The 25,015-nt window shown below is 37.4% G+C and overlaps 1 protein-coding gene, 1 long non-coding RNA gene and 1 pseudogene across 2 annotated transcripts in view; 1 reads left to right on the forward strand and 2 right to left on the reverse strand.

Moving 5' to 3' along the window:
- The window catches only part of Fam149b1 (family with sequence similarity 149 member B1), a 48,174-nt gene that overhangs the window by 20,852 nt on the left and 2,307 nt on the right, over nucleotides 1-25,015 (forward strand). The window contains 9 exon segments of the mRNA XM_026390172.2: nucleotides 11,106-11,270; nucleotides 13,229-13,416; nucleotides 16,736-16,860; nucleotides 17,354-17,457; nucleotides 20,469-20,693; nucleotides 21,198-21,321; nucleotides 21,567-21,692; nucleotides 23,682-23,754; nucleotides 24,992-25,014. Coding sequence (XP_026245957.2) covers nucleotides 11,106-11,270; nucleotides 13,229-13,416; nucleotides 16,736-16,860; nucleotides 17,354-17,457; nucleotides 20,469-20,693; nucleotides 21,198-21,321; nucleotides 21,567-21,692; nucleotides 23,682-23,754; nucleotides 24,992-25,014 — 1,153 coding nt within the window.
- Nucleotides 7,225-9,734, reverse strand: LOC113183782 (putative divalent cation/proton antiporter TMEM165 pseudogene; annotated as a pseudogene).
- Nucleotides 10,065-19,279, reverse strand: LOC144254822 (uncharacterized). The gene is made up of 3 exons (XR_013343602.1): nucleotides 18,003-19,279; nucleotides 17,311-17,455; nucleotides 10,065-10,168 (listed from the first exon to the last, which is right to left on the reverse strand). It is a non-coding gene; the product is annotated as an uncharacterized LOC144254822 (long non-coding RNA).

Raw genomic sequence — 25,015 nt, forward strand, 5'->3', positions numbered from 1 at the left:
GAATTAAAGAACAAAATTTGGGTGGTGAGGATGTATAAGTTGGTGATACTACTGCTATTTTGCCACTTTTCGTTGTGAGAATTGTAGGAAAAATGTGTTATGAATTTGCTTTTAGTTTTTCAGTTTAACAAATCAGATTGCCAAAGAGGTTTATCAACTACTAGGAATTTTTACAAAAATAACATTTCATATTATATTTATTTTGCAACTCTATGTCAGATTTTTAAAATTCAGTGTAGATTTTTTTTCTATTTAAAACTTTAAGTAGCTTACCATTTAATTTAAGAGAAAATCTAAAATGATATCATAAGCTGATCCCTGCCTACTTCTCTACTTTTATCTTCTGTCATTTTCTCTTCTCCCTCTCATTTAGTAAGTCTCCAAACATTGGTTTTCTTTCATATTTCAAACACACTAAAATAGGTATTTGGTTCAGTTTCTATTAAGGCATTCTTGGGCTAGAGAAAAGTGGTACCATAAGCAACACAATAATATAAAATCGAGTTTTCTGTATTTCTTAACACCTAGCACAGTACCTAGAGCATGGTTAGCATTCAGTTTTCTTTTTTCTCTTTTTTTACTAAATCAAAAGTAGGCTATATTTATATGACTATAAAATACATGAAGATGCAATATGAATTAAAATTATGGTTGCAAAACAGACTTACTAATCAAAATAAATATTAGTGTCTAGTCAAAATAAAATTTGAGGAAGCTAAAACTTTGGAATGGTGGCAATATATAGGGAAATAGGCTAAAAAAGGACCCTAAAGAAAATGAACTTGAAGGTATTTCTACTTGAAAAAAATCTATGAATTCTGCTGCTTCTAGTTAGCTTAAAGGGCTTGTCTCTTCTTAAATAAAAATTATCTAAAGTATATGACCGTAGGCAGAATTATAACCCTTAAAATTATTAATAAAAACCTCTGAAATAAACACTTGAATACTTGATTAAATTATTTTCAACAAGAGTGCCAAGACCAATGAGGAAAGGACAGTTTTCTTCAACAAATGGTGTTGGGGAAACTAGATGTCCACATTCAAAAGAATGAAGTTGGACCCTTCCCTCCCTTACTTTATATAAATACAAAATATTAACCCAAAACAATTAAAGACCTAATTATAAGAAATTATAAAACTTCTGATAAAAATTATAAGAACTATAAAACTCCTGTAATAAAACAGAGGGAAAGCTTCAAGACATGAGATTTGACAGTGATTTCTTGGATGTAAAATCAAAAGAACAGACCAAAGCAAAAATAGACAAATGGGACTAAATGACATATAAATACTTCTCTGCATCAAAGAATGAAAAAGCAACACATGGAATGGGAGAAAATATTTGCAAATTTATATCATAAAAGATTAATATCCAGAAAATATAAGGAACTTCTATAACACAAACACACACACACAAAATGGTAACCCAATTGAAAAATGAACAAGATTTGATTCTTGGACAATTCTCCAAAGATATTCAAATGATTACCATGCATGTGAAATGCAAATCAAAACTTTGCAGTATCACACCTTATGTCCATTAGGATGACCACCATCAAAGGAATAGAAAATAAGTGTTGACAAGGATACAGAGAAATTGGAACCTTGGTTCACTGTTTATAAGAATGTAAAATGGTGTAGCCATTATGGAAAACAGTATGGAGATTTCTCAAAAAATTTAAAATAGAATTACCATATAAATCTAGGAATCCTTCTTCTGGATATATATCCAAAAGAATACAAAACAAGATCCCAAATATATATTTGCACATTCATACTCATTCCAGTATCACTTAGAGTAGCCAAGAGATGGAAACAACCCAAATATCTATTGATAGAAGAATAGATTAAAAAAAGAAAAAAGCAGAGACTGCCCACACCAGCTCACACAGGATCCAGGCTCACCCCAGGAACTGGTCCACCCCTCCACCAGCAGGGCAGACACCTGCCAGAGCCTAGCTTCTGGCACAGGTCCGCCCCTTCAGTCCAACAAATTACCGCTGGAATCAGGCCCAGCCCAGATCTGTCCACACTGACTTGCACAGGACCCAGGTTCAGAATAGGTCTGAGTTCACGCACCCCCCCCCACACACACACACACCTGGGAGCCTAAGCGTAACCCACTTTCATCTTGGACATGGCAGTCATTGCCATAGCCTTCCCCATACAATTACTTCTGATATTGCCGCCACCAACCTTAGATGAAGTAGCATACACTGAAGGACACCAGCAGGGTCTGGAAGCCCAACATAAGGTGAGGTAAAGACAATCTACATGGGTGTTACAAGAATATAGGGAAGAAACTGTAATATCTCAGGTCCACACTACAAGAAAGGAAGACACATAGACATCATGAAAACACAAGGGAGGAAAGTGCCCCAAACAAACAGGATACTATAATAACAGAACCCATGGACTGCAAAGTTGATGAAATGTCAGAAAGGAGTTCAGAAGGTTCATAATTAAAATGATCTGTGAATTAAAGAATTACCTAAATGAGCAAATACAGGCAAAAAATTGATCTCTTCAACAAAGAGATAAGAGAGCAAATACAGGTAGCAAAAGATTACTTCAAGAGAGAGAGACTCTGGAAAAAAAAAAAAACAACAGGGCTGGGGATGTGGCTCAAGGGGTAGCCTACGCGCTCACCTGGCATGCTTGCGGCCCGGGTTCGATCCTCAGCACCACATACCAACAAAGATGTTGTGTCCGCCGAGAACTAAAAAATAAAAAATTCTCTCTCTCTCTCTCTCTCTCTCTCTAAAAAAAAAAACAAAAAAAACCCCCCAAAACAAAAATAAATAAAATCCACAACATTATTTAAAAAAAAACAACAACAGAAATCCTTCAAGTGAAGGATTCAATAAATCAAATTAAAAAACTCAGTAGAAAGCATACCCAACAGACTAGATCACTTAGAAGAAAGAACATCAGATAATGAAGACAAAGTATACAATCTAGAAAATAAAGTTGATCTCACAGTGAAGATAGTAAAAAACCATGAACAGAACATTTAAGAATTATGGGACAGCATCAGAAGACCAAATCTAAGTGTTATTGGGGTAGAGGAAGGCACAGAGTTTCAAACCGAAGGAATGCATAATCTCTTCAATGAGATAATATCAGAAAATTTCCCAAGCATGGAGAATGAATTGGAAAACCAAATACAAGAGGCTTACAGGACACCAAAAGTACAAAATTACAACAGATCTACACCAAGGCACATTATAATGAAAATGCCTTGCATACAGAATAAGGATTTAATCTTAAAAGCCACAAGAGAGAGGAATCAGATCACATATAGGGGGAGACTAATTCGTATCTCAGCAGATATTTCAGCCAAGACCTTCAAAGCCAGGAGATCATGGAACAACATACACCAAGCTCTGAAAGAAAATGGATGCCAACCAAGAATCTTACATCCAGCAAAACTGAGCTTTAGATTTGATGATGAAAAAAAAAACAAAAAAACTTTCATAGTAAACAGAAGAGTTTACAACTAGAAAGCCTGCACTATAGAACATCTTCAGCAAAATATTCCACAAAGAGGAAATGAAAAACAATGATGAAATCAACAGAGAGAGGTATTACACTAAAGGAAAAATCTACCGAAAATAAACAAAAATGGCTGGGAATACAAATTATGTCTCAATAATAACCCTGAATGTTAATGGCCTACACTCATCAATCAGAAAACATGGAATAGCAGATTGGATAAAAAAAAAAATGCAACAATATGCTGCCTCCAAGAGACACCTCTCATAGGAAAAGACATCCATAGACTGAAGGTGAAAGGTTGGGAAAAATCATACCACTCACATGAACTGAGGAGGCAAGCAGGGGTTTCATATCAAATAAAGTAGACTTCAAACTAAAGTCAACAAAAAAGGATAAAGAAGGACAATACATACTACTCAAGGGAACTACACACCAACAAGACTTAACAATTATAAATATGTATACCAATGGAGCATCTACGTTCATCACACAAATTCTTCTCAATTCAAGAGTCAAATAGACCACAACACAGTAATCTGAGGTGACTTCAATTCACATCTTTAATCGCTAGATAGATCTTCCAAACAAAAGCAAAAAAAAAAAAAAAAAAAACTATAGAACTCAATACAATCAATAACTTAGACTTAATTGACATATATAGAATATTTCATCCTTCGATGAGAGAATACACTTTCTTTTTTAAAATATATATATATTTTTAGTTGGACACAATAGTTTTATTTTGTTTATTTTTATGTGGTGCTGAGCATCGAACCCAGGGCTTCGAACATGCTAGGCAAGCGCTCTACCACTGAGCCACAACCCTAGCCTAAGAATACACTTTCTTCTCAGTAGCACATGGATTCTTGTCTAAAATAGACCATATATTATGCCACAAAGCAACTCTTAGTAAATATAAAAAAGTAGAGATACTACCCTGCATTCTATCAGATCATAAGGGAATGAAATTAGAAATCAATGATAAAATAAGAAATAAAATCCACTCCAATACCAGGAGACTAAATAATATGCTACTGAATGAACAATGGGTTGCAGAAGACATAAAGGAAGAGATTTAGAAAGTTTTAGAGGTGAATGAGAACACAGATACAACATATCGAAATCTCTGGGACACTATGAAAGCAGTTATAAGAGGAAAGTTCATTGCATGGAGTTCATTCCTTAAAAGAAGAAAAAGTCAACAAATAAATGACTTAACATTACATCTCAAAGCCCTAGAAAAAGAACAAATTAGTACCAAAAGCAGTAGAAGACGGGAAATAATTAAAATCAGAGTTGAAATCAATGAAATTGAAACAAAAGAAACAATTGAAAAAATTGACAAAACAAAAAGTTGGTTCTTTGAAAAAATAAATAAAATTGACAGACCCTTAGCCATGCTAATGAAGAGAAGGAGAGAGAAAACTCAAATTACTAACATATGTGATGAAAAAGGAAATATCACGACAGACACTAAAGAAATACAGAAGAAATTAGAAATTATTTTGAAAACTTGTACTCCAATAAAATAGGAAATATCAAAGGCATTGACAAATTTCTAGAGTCATAATTTGTCCAAATTGAATCAGGATGATATATGCAATTTAAACAGATCAATTTCAAGTGACGAAATAAAAGAGGCCTCCCTCATGTTTCTCATTACAAATTACAGATTTTGCTTTCGTTTTCTTTATTTTTTTTTTTACAACGGTTCTAAATGCAAGAGTTACTCAGGCAAATTGCAAATCAGATTTTTTTTTTTTTAAAGATGTAAAGCACTGTCATGGAGACATTCTACTTCAATTCTTCGTATAGAGCCATCCACAATCATATTTCCTATTTAGGGTTATGTTTACTTCCTCTTAGCATCATAAAGCCATCTTCATGTAAATTTCCTCTATTGTAGTCATTTGTAGAGTTCCATTGGATATAAGATTGGTCTGAGAGTGGTCAGCTGTACTTTTAAGATACTAGGCTGGAACCAGGCCCGGTGGCGCACGCCTGTAATTCCATCAGCTTGGGAGGCTGAGACAGGAGGATCATGAGTTCAAAGCCAGCCTCAGCAAAAGCAAGGTGCTAATAAGCAACTCAGTGAGCCCGTCTCTAAAAACAAAATACAAAATAGAGCTGAGGATGTGGCTCAGTAGTCGAGTGCCCCAAGTTCAATCACCAGTACCAAAAAAAAAAAGATACAGGAAGGAGAGTTTTGACTATTTGTCCCATCCGACCACTCTAGAGAACATTACAGCTTCCTCCATGAAGTCTACAAACTCTGCCTCCTAAGGCCTATACATGGAGGGAGTGGCTTCAAATGAAGCTCTTTTTAATCAAGAAGCCTAGCAAAGTCATTTTATCCTCCATGCTGGAGGGGGCAGAATAAAGTGCCAATTTTTTTTTTCCTCTTCCAAGAAAACAGATCTCAATTTTTGTTTTTAAAGAGAGAGAGAGAATTTTTTTAATATTTATTTTTTAGTTTTCGGCAGACACAACATCTTTGTTTGTATGTGGTGCTGAGGATCGAACCCGGGCCGCACACATGCCAGGCGAGTGCGCTACTGCTTGAGCCACATCCCCAGCCCCAGATCTCAATTTAAATATTACTACCAGAGCAACATATTATTGGGTAAGACCACTATTATCTTTTTGTAAAACAAAAGAATTATAGATATTTAAGAAGTTAAAGGTTATTTTCAGGCACAGTAAATCTCCAAAGTCCAATGATTGAAATTCCTTTGTTAGAGAATACATTAGCAAGACAAGTTTATGATGTATAATATTAACTTGTTTTATGTTGCAGCTTTACTGGAAATGGAAACATTTTCCCTTCTTATCTGGCTGAAATTTCTTTTTTTAACAGAAAGGCCTGTTATTGGCTAGGTATACTTGTCCACCCCGCCCCCCGCCACTGGTCATACCACTTTTATTTATTTACATTGTATCTATGTTACATTATTTATTCAATATAGAAAAAAATTAATACATTCATAGTATTCTCTTTTAATTTGGTAATTCCACATTATCAAATATTGACTATTTTCGTATTGGGTGTCCTACCCAATTAAAAGAAAGAATGGACTTAGCAAACAATTCTAATTGCATCATTATATTTATATAATAAGTATTACCTTATTTGTCTCTTTTTTAAAAACAATCTAATTTTAAAAAGACATGATTAAACTATTGCTTACTGGCTTAGGGAAATATTTTTTTAAAAAAGATTTTTTTTTTAATCTTTTTTAGTTGTCAGTGGACCTTTATTTTATTCATTTATATGTGGTGCTGAGACTTGAACCCAGTGCCTCACACATGCTAGGCAAGCATGCTACCACTAAACCACAACCCCAGCCCCAAAAAAGAAATTAATTCATTCTTTCCACAAGGAAATTTTTAAGGTAAACATCTGAAATGCCTCAGTGACCAAGGAGAATATATTCCTTATAAATGGGTCATATTGAAAGAAAACCAAGTGGTAGACCCCACTGCACAATGGTTCTGTACATACAAAACAGAAATGGGGACTATACTGACATAATTATGCTGCCAAAAAAGTCCACGCTGAGAAGTCAGGTTTCTTTTAAAAATCCATTTTACAAATAAAATCCTTGATTAACTGTTTTGGACATAATACTTTCATTAAATGGGTCAAACTTACAAATCATTGCTACAGAATACAGTATTTTCCATCACTTTTGGTTGTTATGTATACTATGTACAGAAAGACAATAGTTACCTTATACTAAATACAGATGAACAAATAGTGTGTTGAAAACCAGAATCAGGACACATAAATAGTGCAGAAAATGCAAACGCCAAAAACACAACACCTCCTATTATCACAGTTCTGACAGATTTTTTGTGTTATCATTCCTTCCTCCAATTACTGCCAATCCAGTGTATAATCAGTGTCCCACTGTTCCACCCACCACTACACCCCAGGGATCCTCTCTAGCTGCCAGAACAATTGTAGTGAGATGAGAGCGATCTCCCCATTCTGCTAAGGATGTTAGTATAAGAGCTTGAACAAAAATGGGTGAAATAAAATGCAACGTTTTCTGAGGTATTGTTGTGCTTGTACCCGTTTCAACATCTCCTGATCCATTTAAGAGTTTGGTTCATTGAAATCTTTCATCCTTCTTCTTTAGTTCTGCAGAACTTCTTCCAGTTCCTCTTGACCTGCATCTGGGCTTATCTTTAAGCCTTCCCGAAGCATTCTAATGCCAAAAATGGCAAATAATGCAGTTAAGACATAATTCCTGTACACCCTGGGGATGACGGTGGTAACATAGCCAAAGAGAATTGATAAGCAAGTCATTAGGGTCAAGCATAGCCCCAGCCAACACTGTCAATCAGTTATAGTGCATCGCCATGATGGTGGCTATGAAAAATGTCTTATCACCCAATTCAGACACAGTGATGACTGATATGGCAGCAACAAATGCATAAATAAATCCCAAATTATTTTGGGTCGCTGACTCTTCATTATTTGTATGAACTGGGGCTGCTGGAGTACATCCTTTCTTGGCCCCTGCACACCAGCAGGCTGTGGCTTCAGTTGCTGGGCAGCTAACAGCGGTTCCTTGTTCTGGTGGCTAAGGTCTTTGTCTGGTCCAGCGCAGACCCTGACTTCGAACAACAGCAAAGGACCCAGCAGGAGCAGAAGTAGCCAGGCGCCATCTCACCTAGCCAGCTGCCCACACACCTATACCTTTTTTTTTTTTCCCCAAAGCAAAAAATTTCATTAGTAAACACCAACTAAAAATGATATATTATGGAATAATATAATAGTACAATGACGTACGGAATGTTATTGGGTACTCAACTGACAATCTTCAATTTTATCATGTTACAGTAAAAAGACCCTATTATCATTACTTTATAAAAGAAAAGAAATAATGCAAAAAATCATGATGTACATAATCTCAAGGACAGTCCTTTTCAAGAAAGGCTATATGGATAGTCTTGCTGGTCATTATCCATATTTTACTCATTTTTGTATAGATAAATAAAAATTTTGTCAAAGATTAGCATAAATCTGTTGACCAGAATTTGGGAACCACTATTTTAGAATTTCAAAACACTTAACCTTAAATCTCAGATTTAAAGGAGTTTATAAATTGTAATACCAGCTGGTTTAGGTGTATTGGTTGTCCCAACTGTGCCCCTTAGCCCTTACCCTTCCATCTGCATGTCTCCTGCTGTGGCCCAGGCTCTTGTCAGCTTACTAGCTCTTGCTCCATCTTTTCAGTAGCCTCCTAACCACCTTTTCTTCTTCACCACCACCACAGTGATCTTCTAATGCAAGAATTTTGACACTCTCCATTGCTATAAGTTACTGAATTGATACACAAAGTGATACCAAGAAGGAGAGACTTTATCACTAGTCACATTCTACTAATGCTCAGAAGGCAGGTTGACTAGAATAACAGATTTTTTCAAAGCTGGCTCCCAGGAAGATAGAAGAGACATTTTCTATCTCAAATCTCCATCTTCAAGTGTTCAGGGGCATAGTAGGTTTTATGAGAGTAGAGGGGGCACAATGGGACAAAAAGCAGGGAATAAACAAATAGATTTAGCTATGTTGTGGTAATCAGAAGCATGTCACAATCTGCTTCCCCAGTGCCCATCTGGGCCATGGGGCAGCCCCTCAGCTTCCATCCTTGGTATGAGAAGTTCAGGAGCTAAAACAATTCTAAGCTTGCATTTATTTATTTAGGTACTAGAGATTGAACCCAGGGGCACTTTACCACTGAGTTACATCTCCAGTCCTTGTTTTTTATTTTGAGACAGGGTCTTGCTAAGTTTGGCCTCAAACTTGTGATCCTCCTGCCTCAGCCTCCTGAATCTGATATTATAGGCATGTACCACCACACTTGGCCAATTCTAAGCTTTTGATTTCAGCCAAATTTTAAAAATTGTGGGCTGTTTCAAAAGTATTTCACAGTCTGGCCTCACCAGACGATAAACCACTTCCTATGATCCTCTGTTAAATGGCTTAAGTAAGCAGAAGTTTATTTCTCTTCATGTAAAAGAAGTCTGGAGGAAGGTACTCTAAATATAGTATAGTGGTAGCATGGTGTTTTCAGGGACTGACTCCTTTCGTCCTTCTGCTTCACCATCCTAGCTCAGTGTTTTCCCTGAAGTTTTCTTTGTGATCCAAGATGGGTGATAGAGCTTCAAACATGACATAGCAGAAAGGAGGAAAGGAAAATATGCAAAAGGGTACCTTTTTTAGCCATGCCAGTTCCCTTTATGCATCCTTTCCAGAGTCCCACATAATAATTCTGCTGTATCTGACTGCATCTAGCTGCGAGGTAGCTGGGAAGTGTAGTCTTTGAGGGTATATTGCCTGCTTGAATTAAATTAGGATTAATTAGATTTTACCAGGAAAAGAAGGAAAAAAATGGATATTGAAGGGTATGCAGATCCTCTGCCACATGTATGTAGTTTTTATGAAATTACACATTTTATGAAATTAATGTACACATCTTGCAATCTTTTTTATGCTTAACATTTTATTGCACACATTTTCCATTTTCTTCAACATTAAAAACTTCATAGGGGGCTGGGATTGTGGCTCAGTGGTGGAGTGCTTGCCTAGCACGGGCGGGACCCGGGTTCCATCCTCAGCACCACATAAAAAATAAAGGCATTGTGTTGTGTCCATCTACGCCTAAAAAATAAATATTAAAAAAAAGTATTAAAAAAAACTTCATAGTAATCCATTCACAAAAAAAAACATTGTTAAGCAACCCATTTTAAATCCTCTATTTTGAAACAATTGGGGCTAGTTTTGATTTGGGGCAATTATAAACAAGTCAGTGATAATTTTTTTAAACTTGGGAATGAACCCAGGGCCTTCAGCATGCTAAACATGCACTCTGCCGCTATGTCACACCCCCAACCCCTCTGTGATTATAGTTCTTATAGCTAAATCTTATAATTCATGTCCTTAAATGATATCCCTACAAATGAAACCATTGAATCAAAGAGTATGTTATTTTAAGGTTTCTAATACATGATTCCAAAATGTCTTCCAAAAGTTAGCCTTGTTGAAAAATGTTATAGGTTTCTTCTTTTTCCCATTTAAAAAGAAATACTTAGGACACAAAAAAGAATAGAGAGTAACACAGAGTATAAATTGGGTGTATTTACTATTTGGTTAAACTGAACCATTTTCAAAAATTATATTGTTCACATGCTTAAATAAATGAGTCATCACCTATTTACTGAGTGTTTGGATATGAATGGAAATTTAATTAAGATCCTTGCCTTTAATGAGCATGCATTTTTTGAGCAGTGATGAGATTATTGAAATAGGCATGTTTTAAGGTACCTCTGGAGGTTTTGTTAAAAACTTAGTTTATAGCTATAGCTATTTGAATCTGAGAAGATAGCAAGCCATATTAGATAGTGTGCAGTGCTCCTAAGCAGAATAGGTCTGTGGACATTATATAATCTTCCTGTTCTGTGAATTAATAAATTTAAGATTAAGAATAGTCCAGGAAGGGGTTCCCCAGAGCAAGGGGTTGAACTAAAACACGTGTGACTTATTGTGAGAAATGTTTATATTGTACATAACTAATATTTGTTTTTTCCCCTATTCCCAGATTTGGCATAAGAGGAAAGAAGTTACATTTTTCACCTTCTTATGCTCAAAAAGTATCTTCCATTGCCAGATCCCCTGGTTTGTGTGCTGTGGAAAGAGAAGAAGACTGTATAATCTTCTCAGAAGGAATAATTGAGGAATACCTAGCTTTCGACCATACAGATATGTGAGTTTTGTTTAAGCTATTTTTTTTAAATATTTTTTTTTTTTAGTTGTAGATGGACACAATGTCTCCATTTTTATTTATTTTTATGTGGTGCTGGGGACCAAACCAGGGGCTCACGCATGCGAGGCAAGCGCTCTATCTCTGAGCTACAACCCCAGCCCTTGTTTAAGCTTCTTTACTCCCCTTCTAGTTTGTGTATTAATATCTATTTGTTCTAAACTGAGAATAACAATATTACCTATAATTAGCTCTATACCAGTATGTGGTTTGTCAGTTAGCCCAAGTATCCAGACTTCATGTTCTTAGCTATTGCTTCCACATACTAGGCTTCCTTGGTATTTTCTTCCTTCACACATCATTGCCTTTTCCTGCGATCAGAGACCTTATTTTTTAATTTATTTTATTATGTTGCAGTACTGATGATTGAAATCAGGGCTTTACACATGCTATGTGTGTTAGTGAGCTTTTCATCAGCATGTCCAAAATACCTGTTGGGAACAACTTAAAGGAGGAAAGATTTATTTTGGCTCATGGTTTCAGAGATCTTAGCTCATGATTGGCGAGTTCCATTGCTTTGGGCTTGAGGCAAAGCAGAACATCATAGCAGAAGGACAGCAGAGGAACGCTGTTCAGCTCATGGCAGCCAGGAAACAGACAAGACAAGACCAGCAATGAGACACAGTCCCCCAAGAGCACATCCCCAGCAACCTAATTCACCCAACCACGCCCACCACTAGTCCCTTCAGCTATCAGTGTATTAATCCATTGATGAGAGCTGAACCTTCATGATCTAATCACTTCCCAAAAGCCATACCTCTAAATTTTGCTGCATGGGGGACCATTCCTTAAACACCTGAGACTTTGGGGGACATTCCAGATTCAAACCATAACACTAGACAAGTGCTCTACCACTGAGCTACATTCCCAACTCTTTTAAAAAATTTCTTTGTTCTTTTTAGTTATACATGAGAATAGAATGTATTTTGACATATTAGATATACAGGAAATACAACTTCCCATTCTTGTGGTTGTACATGATGTGGAGTTACACTGGTCATGTATTCATATATGAACATAGAAAATTTATGTCCAATGCATTCTACTGTCTTTCCTATTCCCACTTATTCTCCCTTCCCTTCATTCCCCTTGGTCTAATCCAATGAACTTCTGTTTTTCCCTCCTGCCCTGTTAGCATCCACATATAAGAGAACATTTGGCCTTTAGTTTTTTTGATTGACTTATTTCGCTTAGCATGATAGTTAGTGTCTAGTTCTATCCACTTACTGTCAAATGTCATAATTTCATTCTTCTTTATGGCTAATATTCCATTGTGTATATGTATACCACATTTTCTTTATCCATTTTCATCTGTTGAAGGTCCCAACTCTTTCTATTTTGACATAAGGTCTTGCTACATTGCCTTGGCTGGCCTCAAACTTGTGATCATTCTGCCTCTTTCTATAGTTTCCTATCTAATTTTTGAGAGTTCTGCTGCCTCAGGATAACCTCCATTGTAAAGGCCTGGAGATAGTTCTCCCAATCCCAAGCCAGTTCCAGAATTTGCTTTGCCTTCATTTATAATTTATCTCTGTGTGATAGACAAACATGTCTAATTTGGGAGACATGACTAATTGGGAATTTCTGGGTCACAAGTACAAGAGTCTCCAGAAGAGCCTTAGAGGAGCTTCTATGCATTTAGCTCCCCTCCTTTTTAGCAGAGTAGTGGGGAAGGTTGGAGGTTTTACAAAAAAAAAAAAAAGAAAAGAAAAGAAATGTAGTCTTCCCTGTTGAGAACTCCGTTAGTTCACAAGGCTGCTTTAATTCTGTGTGCTACATACACTGGGCAAGGAGGAGGGTAGGATGATATCACCAGTCACATTCCTAAGAAGCATAAAGGACAATGGTGGACACTCAGTGAAGAGTAATCATCAAATTTTTTCATCTTGTTTCCATTCCAGGGAAGAGGGATTTCATGAAAGTAAATCAGAAGCAGCTACAAAGAAACAGAAATTAGGGTACCCTCCCATTGCTCCATTTTACTGCATAAAAGAGGACATTCTTGCTTATGTGTTTGACAACGTGTGGAGCAAAATTGTGAGCTGTTTGGAGCAATTGACACGTAGTTACTGGGAGGGATCTGCTTCTGGTAAGAATCTTTGTGAATCTTTGTGAAAACATTGTCAAAAATAATTGTTTATGATTTCTGAAGCCTAACCAGTCCATTAGATTTATGCTTTATTGTGAAAAGGGGATGTATGAGAGAGGAAAACCAATGTCTTTTCCTACTTTCACACACTGCAACAGTTATGACACCTAATATATAAAGGGTTTTCCACAAATACCCACCAGATTCTCTAGCAGATACCACCTGGGGGGGGTCCTATGATTCAGACCAATATTGATACTATCAACATGGAGCTAACATCAGATCCCACAGGGTAAGAGGCTCAGTTCCACAAGACTGCCCCACTTCAGATCACAGTTGCAAGCCTTGGGTTGTGACCTGGGCTTCTGACCAACCAAATCAGGATTCCTGTGACACATGCCCTGATCCCCCACAGGTTTGATTAATTTGCTGGGATGGTTCACAGAACTCAGGGAAAGAGTTATTTATGTTTACTAGTTTATTATAAAGAATATTGGGGATGTGGCTCAAGCGGTAGCACGCTCGCCTGGCATGCGTGCGGCCCGGGTTCGATCCTCAGTACCACATACAGACAAAGATGTTGTGTCTGCTGAAAACTAAAAGAAAAAATAAATATTAAAATTCTCTGTCTCTCTCTTTAAAAAAAAAATATTACAAGGATACAGATGAGGGGCTGGGGATGTGGCTCAAGCGGTAGCGCGCCCGTCTAGCATGCACGCGGCCCGGGTTCGATCCTCAGCACCACATACCAACAAAGATGTTGTGTCTGCCGAAAACTAAGAAATAAAATGTTAAGATTCTCTCTCTCTCTCTCTCTCTCTCTCTCTCTCCTCACTCTCTCTTTAAAAAAAAAAAAAAAAAGGATACAGATGAATAGCTAGATGAAGAGATACACAGGGCAAAGTATGGGAGAAGGGGTGCAGAGGTCCCATGGCTTCTCTGGACACTCCACCCTCTAGGCTTCTCCACATGTTCAGCAATCTGGAAGTTCTCTGAACCAGTCCTTTTGGGTTTTTATGGGTGCTTCATTACATAGACAGGATTGAGTAATTCAGTGGCAACTGATGATCATCTCAACCTTCAGCTCCTCTGCCCTCCAGAGGTCAGAAGGATGAGGCAAGACTGAAAGTTTGAAGGCTTCTAATCACTTGGTTGTTTCCCCCAGGCAGTCAGCAACACCATCCTTAGACTATCCAGGATCCAGGATATTGCTTTGGAGATGCCAAGGGTTTTAGGAGTTATGTGCCAGATCTCAGGGAAGATACCAAATATATTTTTATTATTATATAAACAATATCATAGTGGGTCCGATTCATGTTTGTATATCCCATAGAAACTAGCCAATATTTTGAAAATATTTGAGAATGGGTAGATGAACAGTAAGGATTAGTCTATAACGCTCAGACAGCTTGTTTCTCCTTGAATATAATGATTGGTGAGGAAAAACCACATGGAAGTAGCACATACTTTTTCAGACTGCTTGACTAAAAAGTAATTGCCATATAACCAACTGCATGTATTTAAAACATACAATTTGAGGGCTGGGATTGTAACTCAGTGGTAGAGCACTTGCCTCACATGTGTGAGGCACTGGGTTCAATTCTCAGCATCATGTATAAATAAATAAATAAAATAAAGGTCCATTAACAACTAGAAAAAAATAAAACATACAATTTGATAAGTTCTATCTATAAACACATGAAACTATCACCACAGTCAATTATAGTGAATATATCCATCAACCCTAGAAGTTCATGTGCTCTACAATCTCTCCTCCTGAGGTTGTGTGCCCCACACCATCCCCAAGAAATCATTATGTTGAGAGAAAGCAGCCAGCAAAGAGTGGTCTGCTTTCTATCGCCATAGATTAGTTTGTATTTTGTGGAGTTCCTATGAATAGAGTCTGATAGGATGTACTATTTTTGTCCTGCATTTCACTCAGCATAATGATTTTGAGATTCCTTCATTTCATTGTGTATACAATTTATTCCTTTTATTGTTGAGTAGTATTTAGTTGTACCAGTTTGTTTGTCCATTCATCTACCAATGGACATTTGGATTGTGTTCTACTTTGAGCTATTCTATGTGAAGCTGTTATGAACAGTTCTGTAGAATAATTCAGTGGCATATATTTCCATTTCTCTTAGGTAAATTCCTAGTACTAGAAATGTCTGAGTTACATGGTTAAATATATATATTTAACTTGGGAATTATTTATATGGGCTCTTCTGTGCTGCTCAGTAAATTATTGCAAACTTAATAGCTTTTAACAATATACATTTATCTCACATTTATAAGTCAGAATCTATAACAGCTCAGCTAGTCCTTTGCATAGGGTTCATAAGGCTGTGATCAATCTATTGACCAGAGCTGGGTTCTCTTGTATAGGCTCAACTAGGAAAATATCCACTTCTTTTGTGTGTTCTCAGAGCATACAGGTCTGTGGCTATGGTATTCATGGCAGCTTTTTTTTTTTCACCCCCAAAACTAGCAAGGCCAGCCTTTTTTCCCCAAAACTAGCAAGGCCAACGTATCTAATAAGAATTTAAGAAAATAATTCATGTGCAATAGCATCAAAAAGAATAAGATATTTATAAATAAACTTAACCAAGGAAGTGCAAGAGTTTTATACTGAAAACTATAAAACACTATAGAAAAAAAAATAGAGGAGACCTAAAGACTTGGAAATACATCTTGCATTCATGGACTGGAAGAGGTAACATTATTAAGATGACAGTACTCCCCATATATATCTTACAGGTTTAGTGCAATACTTGTCAAGTATCCAACTATCTGGTCTGGGCATGTAGCACAGTTGTGGAGCATTGCCTAGCATGTGAAAGGCTCTGGGCTTAATCTCCAGCACCATAGGAAATGAAGGGAAGCTGAGGCAGCCTCAGCAACTTATTGAGGCCCTATCTCAAAATAAAAAAAATAAAAAGGGTTCTGGGATGTAGCTCAGTAGTAGGGTGTCCCTAAGTTCAATCCCTAGTACCACAAAAAAAATAAATAAAGAAAAAGGAAAAAGAAATTTAAAACTTTCCGTATCAAAACATATTATGAAGGAAGCCAAAACAATCCTTTTGCAGTGTGCCACAAGCATCGCCAGCATGAACAACCACTTAAAACTGAACTCTTGGTTTGAAGGTTTTTTTTTTTTTTTTTTTTTTTTTAAACTATACAGGTGGTATGAAATTGGTCTACGGAGATGAGTGAAGCCTTGCTTGAGATTAGGAATTATCAGGGAAGATTTTTTTTCATACTGTTGCTATGGGTCAGAAGATATCTATGGATAACTGAAGTCTGTTTCTTTGTTCAGATGATGAGAGTAATGTTGCAGTCACCAGACCAGATTCAGAAAGTCCCTATGTGCTGAGTGAACCACATACTTTGGTGTTACCTCCAGTGCCACAGTCCAAGGTGCTGTCTGTCACCTCAAATCTGGTAAGCCCCACAAGGGATGTGTCAGGGAGCCTTGGACTGTTCTCTTTAGAGGAAATTTACCCAGAATTGTTTAATTGTATTATTTATGAGTCATATTTTTCAGTACAATTGTGTTTATCATAAAAACCCAGTGACTCTTTGCATTGATCAGCTTCAGTTTAAAAAATTAGTAGCAAATTAGAATTGATAAGTAATTCTCTTTTTTGAAGAGACATCCATAAGGTATACAATCTAGAATCAACCATGTGGTCAGCTTTCATCTAGGTTGATTGGGCATCCTTAACCTGCTGTCACTTAGGAATGCACAAGAAAGAAAAGGGCCTTGTCCTCTTGGGAGTATACTTTGGGTCTCAGGGCTACTGACCACAATGTAAAAGTCACAGGGAAAATGTATAAATTACCTAATTGGAAATATTTATGTTTGGCAAAGTTATGAAATCAAGCAGATACCTTCACCAACTGATGAAGAGTAATGTCTTCTTTTGACATGTAGATGAGTCTCTGTCAAGCAAGTGGTCATCAGCCAAATGCGAATGGTCTCTTGATTCATGGGATGCCTCTACAGCCAAGAAATCTCCACCTAATTGACAAGCTCCTGTAAGAAGTATAACATTTTAATAGAATTTAAGTAGATCACTGAGAAATAAAGGGAAAGCAAAGTCAGTCAATCAACATGCCTTTTTGAGTACCAATCACAGCGACACCTGGGGAGGAACACATCCAAGGCAAAAGGTCTCCACTTACAGGGAGCTGATAAGTAAAAAGTGAGACACACATGGGTAGAGATCTGACCATATAGGGCATTTTGTGATTGAGTGCTACCCAGAATGCATGATATGACAGGCCAAAAGGAGAAGGCATTTTGGTGGGTAAGTTTAAGTGGCGGTTTGGATAAGCTGAGAAAAGGAACAAGGCCATTCTAGGCAGAAAGAATAGTGTGGGAAACTTTTGGAGATGGGAAAATGCAAGATATTTAGGAGAGAGGAAAAGACCAGTTTTGCTATAGGATAGGGAGAGAAGTCAGAATTTTAACACTTCTGATCAAAGATTACTGACAATCTTCTAGATTTAAAATAGGCCATGGTATGATCAGTGGGCAAGGCTATGAAACTAATGAACCAATTATGGATGTTTTCAAATACCTTGTTTTTGAGATTCATCCATGTTGCACATGACCTCTATTTCCAAATAGTATTCCATTGTAAAAATGTGTCACGAGTACACTCCTGTTACCACTTCATTTGTTTCCAGATTGGGGCTATTATACATAAAGGCATTATAAATATTCTTGCATAGGTCTTTTTTAATGGACGTACAGTCATATTTCTCTTGGGTCAATACCTATAAGTGGAAGGGTGATGATAGATGTATGTTAATTGTCATGCTATTTCCCAAAGTAGTTGCAGAATTTTACATTCCTGCCAGTTGTTAGTTTCAGCTAGGGAGCACATATATTTAAATCATGGTATTTAAATCAGGAATTTGAAGACAGATTTTATAGCAGTGGAAAATAGATTGGATTGCAGCAGGAAGAAATGAATGGAGTCTATAGTAGGGTGCCAACATAAACTGTAAGATCCTATCCTCCTGCTTGAGTGCAGACCAAGAAAGAAATGAACTATTCTAGGAGATACTTACAAAATGAAATTCTATAGAAATAGAGGAATCAATATATCAGTTGTGAGATTTCAAGCTTAGAAGTTTTACCTGAAAGGATGAATTTCATTTAGGCTGTGAAGTTTACGATGCTGGGCCATATCTTGGGAAACGTGAAGAGGTTAGATTTGGACATAAATCTAAGAAAGTCACCTATCTAAAGATGATAATTGAACCCAGAATTATGAACAATAAATCCACAGAAAATAAAAGTTAACAGTCTAAACATTTTGTAACAAAAAAGCAGTGAGGGCCAGTGGTGCATGCCTATAATCCCAGCGGCTGGGGAGCCTGAGGTAGGAGGATCTCAAGTTCAAAGCCAGCCTCAGCAACAGCGAGGTGCTAAGGAACTCAGATCCTGTCTGTAAATAAAATATAAAATAAGGTTGGGGATGTGGCTCAGTGGCCAAGTGCCCCTGAGTTTAATTCCTGGTATGCTCCTTGCTCCCCCAAAAAAGGCATGAGAGTATGCATTTTTTTTAAAAAAGAAGAATGGTTAAAGACAGGACAACTAGAAAGATCTTTTGAAATCTTCAAGGTTTAGACCTATTCCTCCATGGTCATTCTCTTTTCAAAATCTTCTAAATTCTGAGGCATATTTTGCAATAAAGGACAAAAAAATGTGACCTGAAAGTTTGAGGAACTTGCTAAAAGCCACAGGGACAAGTGGCAGAATTTGGCTCCTTTATTCTTACATTTGCCTTCCATTTCACTGCACTCTTTTTTTTTTTTTTTTTTTTAATTTTTAATATTTATTTTTTAGTTCTCGGCGGACACAACATCTTTGTTGGTATGTGGTGCTGAGGATCGAACCCGGGCCGCACGCATGCCAGGCACGGCGCGCTACCGCTTGAGCCACATCCCCAGCCCCTTCACTGCACTCTTGAATGTCTTATAATAATCAAACTTCCTCTCATCTGCTTTAAAACAAAAAGGGAGAATACCCCCAAATCAGTAGGGCAGCATTTAAGCTACTAAACTGTTTAAGCATGATATTTCATTTATCAGAGACCTTTTTAAAAAATATTTTTTAGTTGTAGTTAGACACAATACTTTCACTTTATTTTTATGTGGTGCTGAGGATCGAACCCAGGGCCTTGCACGTGCTAGGTGAGCGCTCTACCACTGAGCCACAACTCCAGGCCCTATCAGAGATCTTAAGAGCTGTATTTCTCAATTTTTTGAAAATGAGGGTTCACAATTGTCCCCTACCCTTTGCAGCACAAAACCTAGAACCTTTGCCTGCTCCCAGCTTCCCAAGGACTCCAAATCTCTACCCCTATAGGTTCCAACTAGTTCAGCACTTTAATCTCTGCAGTGAGTGCCACATTGATGCCACAACTGTTCCCAAGCAGTAATATTTGCCTTTCTGCTGACATTCTCACAGCTGAAAAAGGGGAAAAGTCCCCAAATATAGGAGAGAGCAGATTTTTGGAAAGCACTGTGATGGCAGCTGAATAATGTACCTGCTTTCCCAAGTTTCCATTCTAGTAAATTATGTTTATGAATGAGCTGGGAGAAGTGGTGCACACCTATAATCCTAGCAGCTTGGGAGGCTAAGGCAGGAAGGAGGATCACGAGTTCAAAGCCAGTCTTGGCAAAAGCAAGGTGCTAAGCAACTGAGACCCTCTCTCTAAATAAAATACAAAATAGGGCTGTGGATGTGGCTCAGTGGTCAAGTGCCCCAGAATTCAATCCCTAGTACTCGCCCAGCATCAAAATTATGTTTATAATTGAAATAATGTCATCCTTTTTTTAAACTCTCATGCCTTCTTCATTCTAGATTACCTTCTGGAAACTGTTAACTGAAAGGTTTCTGTTTTGCTCTTTTTTGCCCCTGAATGTTTTACACTAAGGCTTAATTAAAAAACAAAACAAACAAAAAACCCTGAGACTAGTCTTCCCATACATGGTGATCTTTATTCATTGTGGGTTTCTGATTTGGCCACTAGAGATCTTGATGACAAGCTACTTATGAGGCCTGGGTCCAGTACCATCTTTTCAACCCGAAATTGGCCAAACCGAGCCTTGGAGCTTAGTACATCATGTCTGTCATATAAAGTGCAGTCTGCCAGGAGACGTAATCCCCCACCACGTACCCTTCATCCAATCAGCACAAGCCACTCACGCACCGGAACACCAAGACCTGTGGAAGAAATCCTCAGAGGATCACAAGTGTAGGTTTCAAAAGCAGAATTTCTGGAATCCATGGTAAAACTAATCAATTTTACATAGAGAATGAAAAGACCAAAATCTGTCCCTAGAAACTAATCATTTAGAGTTAAATTTTGATGAAATAGACACTGGATCTTTCTGTTGATTTAGCTAAAAATTTAGAGAATGGGAGATTGGGGGACTCTTTCCCCTGTAATCCCAGCAACTGGGGGAGATTGAAGCAGGAGGATCACGAGTTGAAAGCCAGCGTCAGTAACTTAGAGAGATCCTGTCTAAAACCTACAAACTTGGGGATGGGGGTGTGGTTCAGTGGTGCCCCTGGGTCAATCCCCAATACCAAAAACCAAAAACCCCCCAAAAACAAAATTTTCAAATCTTTGATTTACATTTGTGTAAAAACATGGGCAGAACTTAAAGTTCTAGGCTTTTTTATTTCTCATCAATTTGGTTGTCTCATTAACAACTTTGTGCTTTCGCATCTTGGTCTTCACTGGTTGGATCTTCAGCCCTTTGGCAGTTGACTCGCTCTCCTCTCCCTCACCAATACCCCTGAATCGAAATAATCTGCTGCCACCTATTGGCACAAGTGAAGTGGAACACCTGAGCCCTGTGGGGCCACAAAGGCAAATGGTATGTCTCTTTCATATTGCCTCTCTGTGTACTGATAAAACCTCAGGGACAGTAATTCTGCAGGATTTGTGCTGTGGTCTTAATTTATATCATATTCTATCTAATATACAAGCTGAATTCTAATTTATAACAGTGGAATTGAAACTGCTTGGCCCAAAGTTACTACATCTGCCTGGGTTGATGTGGGACATCTGAAGCCCCCACTAGAGTTTTAAGAGTTTCTTTAATTTTTATTTCTTCTGCAGAAACCCCATGGTGATTCCAGTCGAGCCCGAAGTGCAGTGGTGGATGAGCCTAACCATCAGCAGCCTCAAGATAGGCTCCTTTTATCTAACTTCTTCTCCAGGCCCAATACAACTCAGTCATTTATGGTAGAGTGACATGCTTCCTGTTTGCTGATGAAGAGAACTGAGGGAAAAAAAAATGAGTTTGTCTGACTTACCAAGAACCTAGATATTTCTGAGCACAAGCACAAAACTCCAGTGTATACCAGATCAGCCTAACTTGCCTGTCTACCCTGCTTTTGTGGAATTACACCACAAGTGGTATCAGAATGAGGCAGATGTGTCAGGACTTCTTCCCATTGATATTTTAAATGCTCACATTGCTTTACCATTTACTATATATTTACCACCTCTTTCAAGCAATAACAGAAAACTGATTGTTAGTTTGGACAGTGTGCACTGATCTTGCCCATTTGCAGGTTGAGAGTGCAGTCCCACCTCATCTGCTTTGTGGCAAAAGGGCTTGGATAGCCTAGGGAAGTGACCCACATCTCACACATTGTGGGGGTGCCCAATAACCAGGCCCCCCACATGATCCTACAACCATCAGCAGCTTCAAGAGAGGCTTTCAGGATGATGATTTGCAACCCACTTAACCCAGCTCATGACCCTTGAACCATAATTAGCCTGAGGCACTGCACAATCTCCCATCTGTTATAGAGTGATGAGAATAAGAGAGGGTATTTAGGGGGTTGGCAGAGCCCTGCTCCCTTTGGAAGCACTAGAGAAGAATCCTTCCTTACATCTTTCTAGCTTCTGGCAATCCTTGGTATTCCTTGGATTGCAGTTTCATTGCTCTGATTTTTGCCTCAATCATTATGTGGCCTTCTCTTCCCTGTGAGTCTGTCCAATTTCTCTCTTAAAGCTACTTGTCATTGAGGGGCTGGGGTTGTGGCTCAGTGGTAGAGTGCGTGCCTGGCATGTGTGAGTTACTGGGTTCGACTCTCAGCACCACATATAAATAAAGGTCCATTGAAAACTTAAAAAAAAAAAAAAAGAAAAACAAAAAACAGTATCTGTCCCTGTCCCTGAATTTAGGGCCCATCCTAATCTAGTATTACTCTACCTTAATTTGATAAAATCTGCAAAGATCCTATTTCCAAATATGTTCACATTCACAAGTTCCAGGCAGACATTAACTTGAAGAAGACACTATTCAACTTAGTAGACCTCAAGAAGCTTGCTTTAAGAGAAAACTCGCTGAAAACAAGGGCAGAAAAGAACTGTGAGCATTTCTTATTCTTAGGGTTTAATGTAGACCCCAGAAAGTCTGAGAATATCTTGGTCTTCTCATAACTTAATCCAGAATATTTTTAAAGCTTATGTTCTAGAGCTATATTCTTTCCTATCAAAATTTAACTTTTCCTCAGGAATAAAATAGAATGAACACACTTCAGGTCTCTTTTTATAATAGTAATAAAGTAAAAAATTCTCTTAGCCATTTCTCTCCCCATTTGCCCTCATAAGAGATGAACCAGTAGCTCATTGTAATTGAAAGACACTATCTGATCTGACCTTACAGAACCTTATTGTAGAATATAGGGCTTCATGGGAGAGGGGGATTCCCTAAATCTCCCAATTCAGCTCTCTTGATAGGGAATTGAGGGATGTTTTTTCATTCCAGAAGCCCCAACAGAATGGTATAATTACATCTTGAGATGTAAATTTAAATTCCTTGAGATGTCTGAAATGTTGTTTCCTAAAGCTAAAAAGAAAATGTAAAGTTAAGTTCAGTGTGGTAACTTCATGGGTATTTCAGTATTGCTGAAAAAGTAGATTGTTTTAAAAGTCAGCATGCAATAGATAAGTCAGATTAAACTCCCTTGAAGCCAATTAAAATACTAAATCATGGGATTTATAATATAGAGTCATACTAATAAAAGGCACAGAATGTGCAGTGTTTTTTTTACATGTCAATAAATGGCTTGGGATTGCCTAATAGGAATTCAATACAGGTTGGCACATGCCACCTTTTGCATTGGTGTCTATTTCAAGATTTTCCCTTGTAAACTTGCTGCAGTATTATCCTTTGGGAGAAGCTGTATAGTAAGATCTCTCTCTCTCCTTTTCTTTTAGCCAGAAACACAGTATCATCGTTCACATGCACTTGAGTATCCTCATCAAACCCGACCCAGTAGGGGATCTGCAGGTATGGTGGGGCTGCAGCTTTTATTTTTGCTACAGTGTGGATGTTACACTTATCTTCCCTTTCTACAGATTTTTTTTTGTTTTTAGTTTTTCTACATCTTTGTAAATTCCCTTAAAATTCATTTTGGAAGATGAGGTATAATAAAAATAGTTCAATTGATCAAAGCCAAAAAGTTCCAGATTTCTGTTTTTTTCATATTATGTAAATTAACCTTTCACTACTCTAGTAAACTACTTTATGTAATCATTTTAAACCTAAAATGAGTCATTTTCATATCATTCAAAACATTATTTAAGAACACAGCATGAGTTTTATTATGTAGGCAAAAATCCATATTCCTATGGATTAAATTGCTTTATAAAAGTTTACATATTAGACCAAATTAAGAAATTCTAAAATGTCAGAATATGATGAGTCTGATTTTATCTCATTAACTCTTATCTCAAAATTATACTCTAAATTAAATTATATTAACAAAGGAGTCATGGGAGAAAATTTCAGGATGTCTTTAATTTCTCATAGGAGTCTTCACTATAATCAGGGTCATTCTCATTGTCATAGTTGAAATTTAGAAGTACTGATCCAAGTTGAAATGTTTCCTGTTAATGATAAATCAGCAAGTAACAATAAAAACTAATCAAGCCATTTTTGTAGTTCAAGTGATTTCTCTTAGCCCAGTTCCTACTAATATCATTGCTTGGTAGTCTTTAAATGCTTTCATTGGACTCCTTCTACAAAAGCAATGCTACCCCTGAGCTACAATTATTATATTCAGCCACAGATGTAACTAATATTTAAAAATGGTGAGTGAAACATCTTTTTAATCAGTGGGTTCCTAAGCACAACTAGGTGGCTGCTTTTATTTCTTAAAAATGCAGGGTTTTTTGGGCTGGGGATGTGGCTCAGGTGGTAGCGCGCTCGCCTGGCATGCGTGCGGCGCCCGGGTTCGATCCTCAGCACCACATACCAACAAAGATGTTGTGTCTGCCGAGAACTAAAAAATAAATATTAAAAATTCTCTCTCCCTCCTCTCTCTTTAAAAAAAAAAAAATGCAGGTTTTTTTTTAATGGAGTAAAACATTTAAATTTGGATTTATTGGTAAATACATGCTTTACTACTTAGTTCCAGTTTCCAAATTTAAAATCTGATAAGTGGAACAAAAAGCCCTAGGATATAGATTTTCATTACCAAATCTAGACTATTTACTATTACTCTGTGATGTCATCTGTCTGACAGGTTCTCATTTGCATGCCTCTACAA

Source organism: Urocitellus parryii, chromosome 5 (genome assembly GCF_045843805.1).
Source record: "Urocitellus parryii isolate mUroPar1 chromosome 5, mUroPar1.hap1, whole genome shotgun sequence".
NCBI lineage: Eukaryota > Metazoa > Chordata > Mammalia > Rodentia > Sciuridae > Urocitellus > Urocitellus parryii.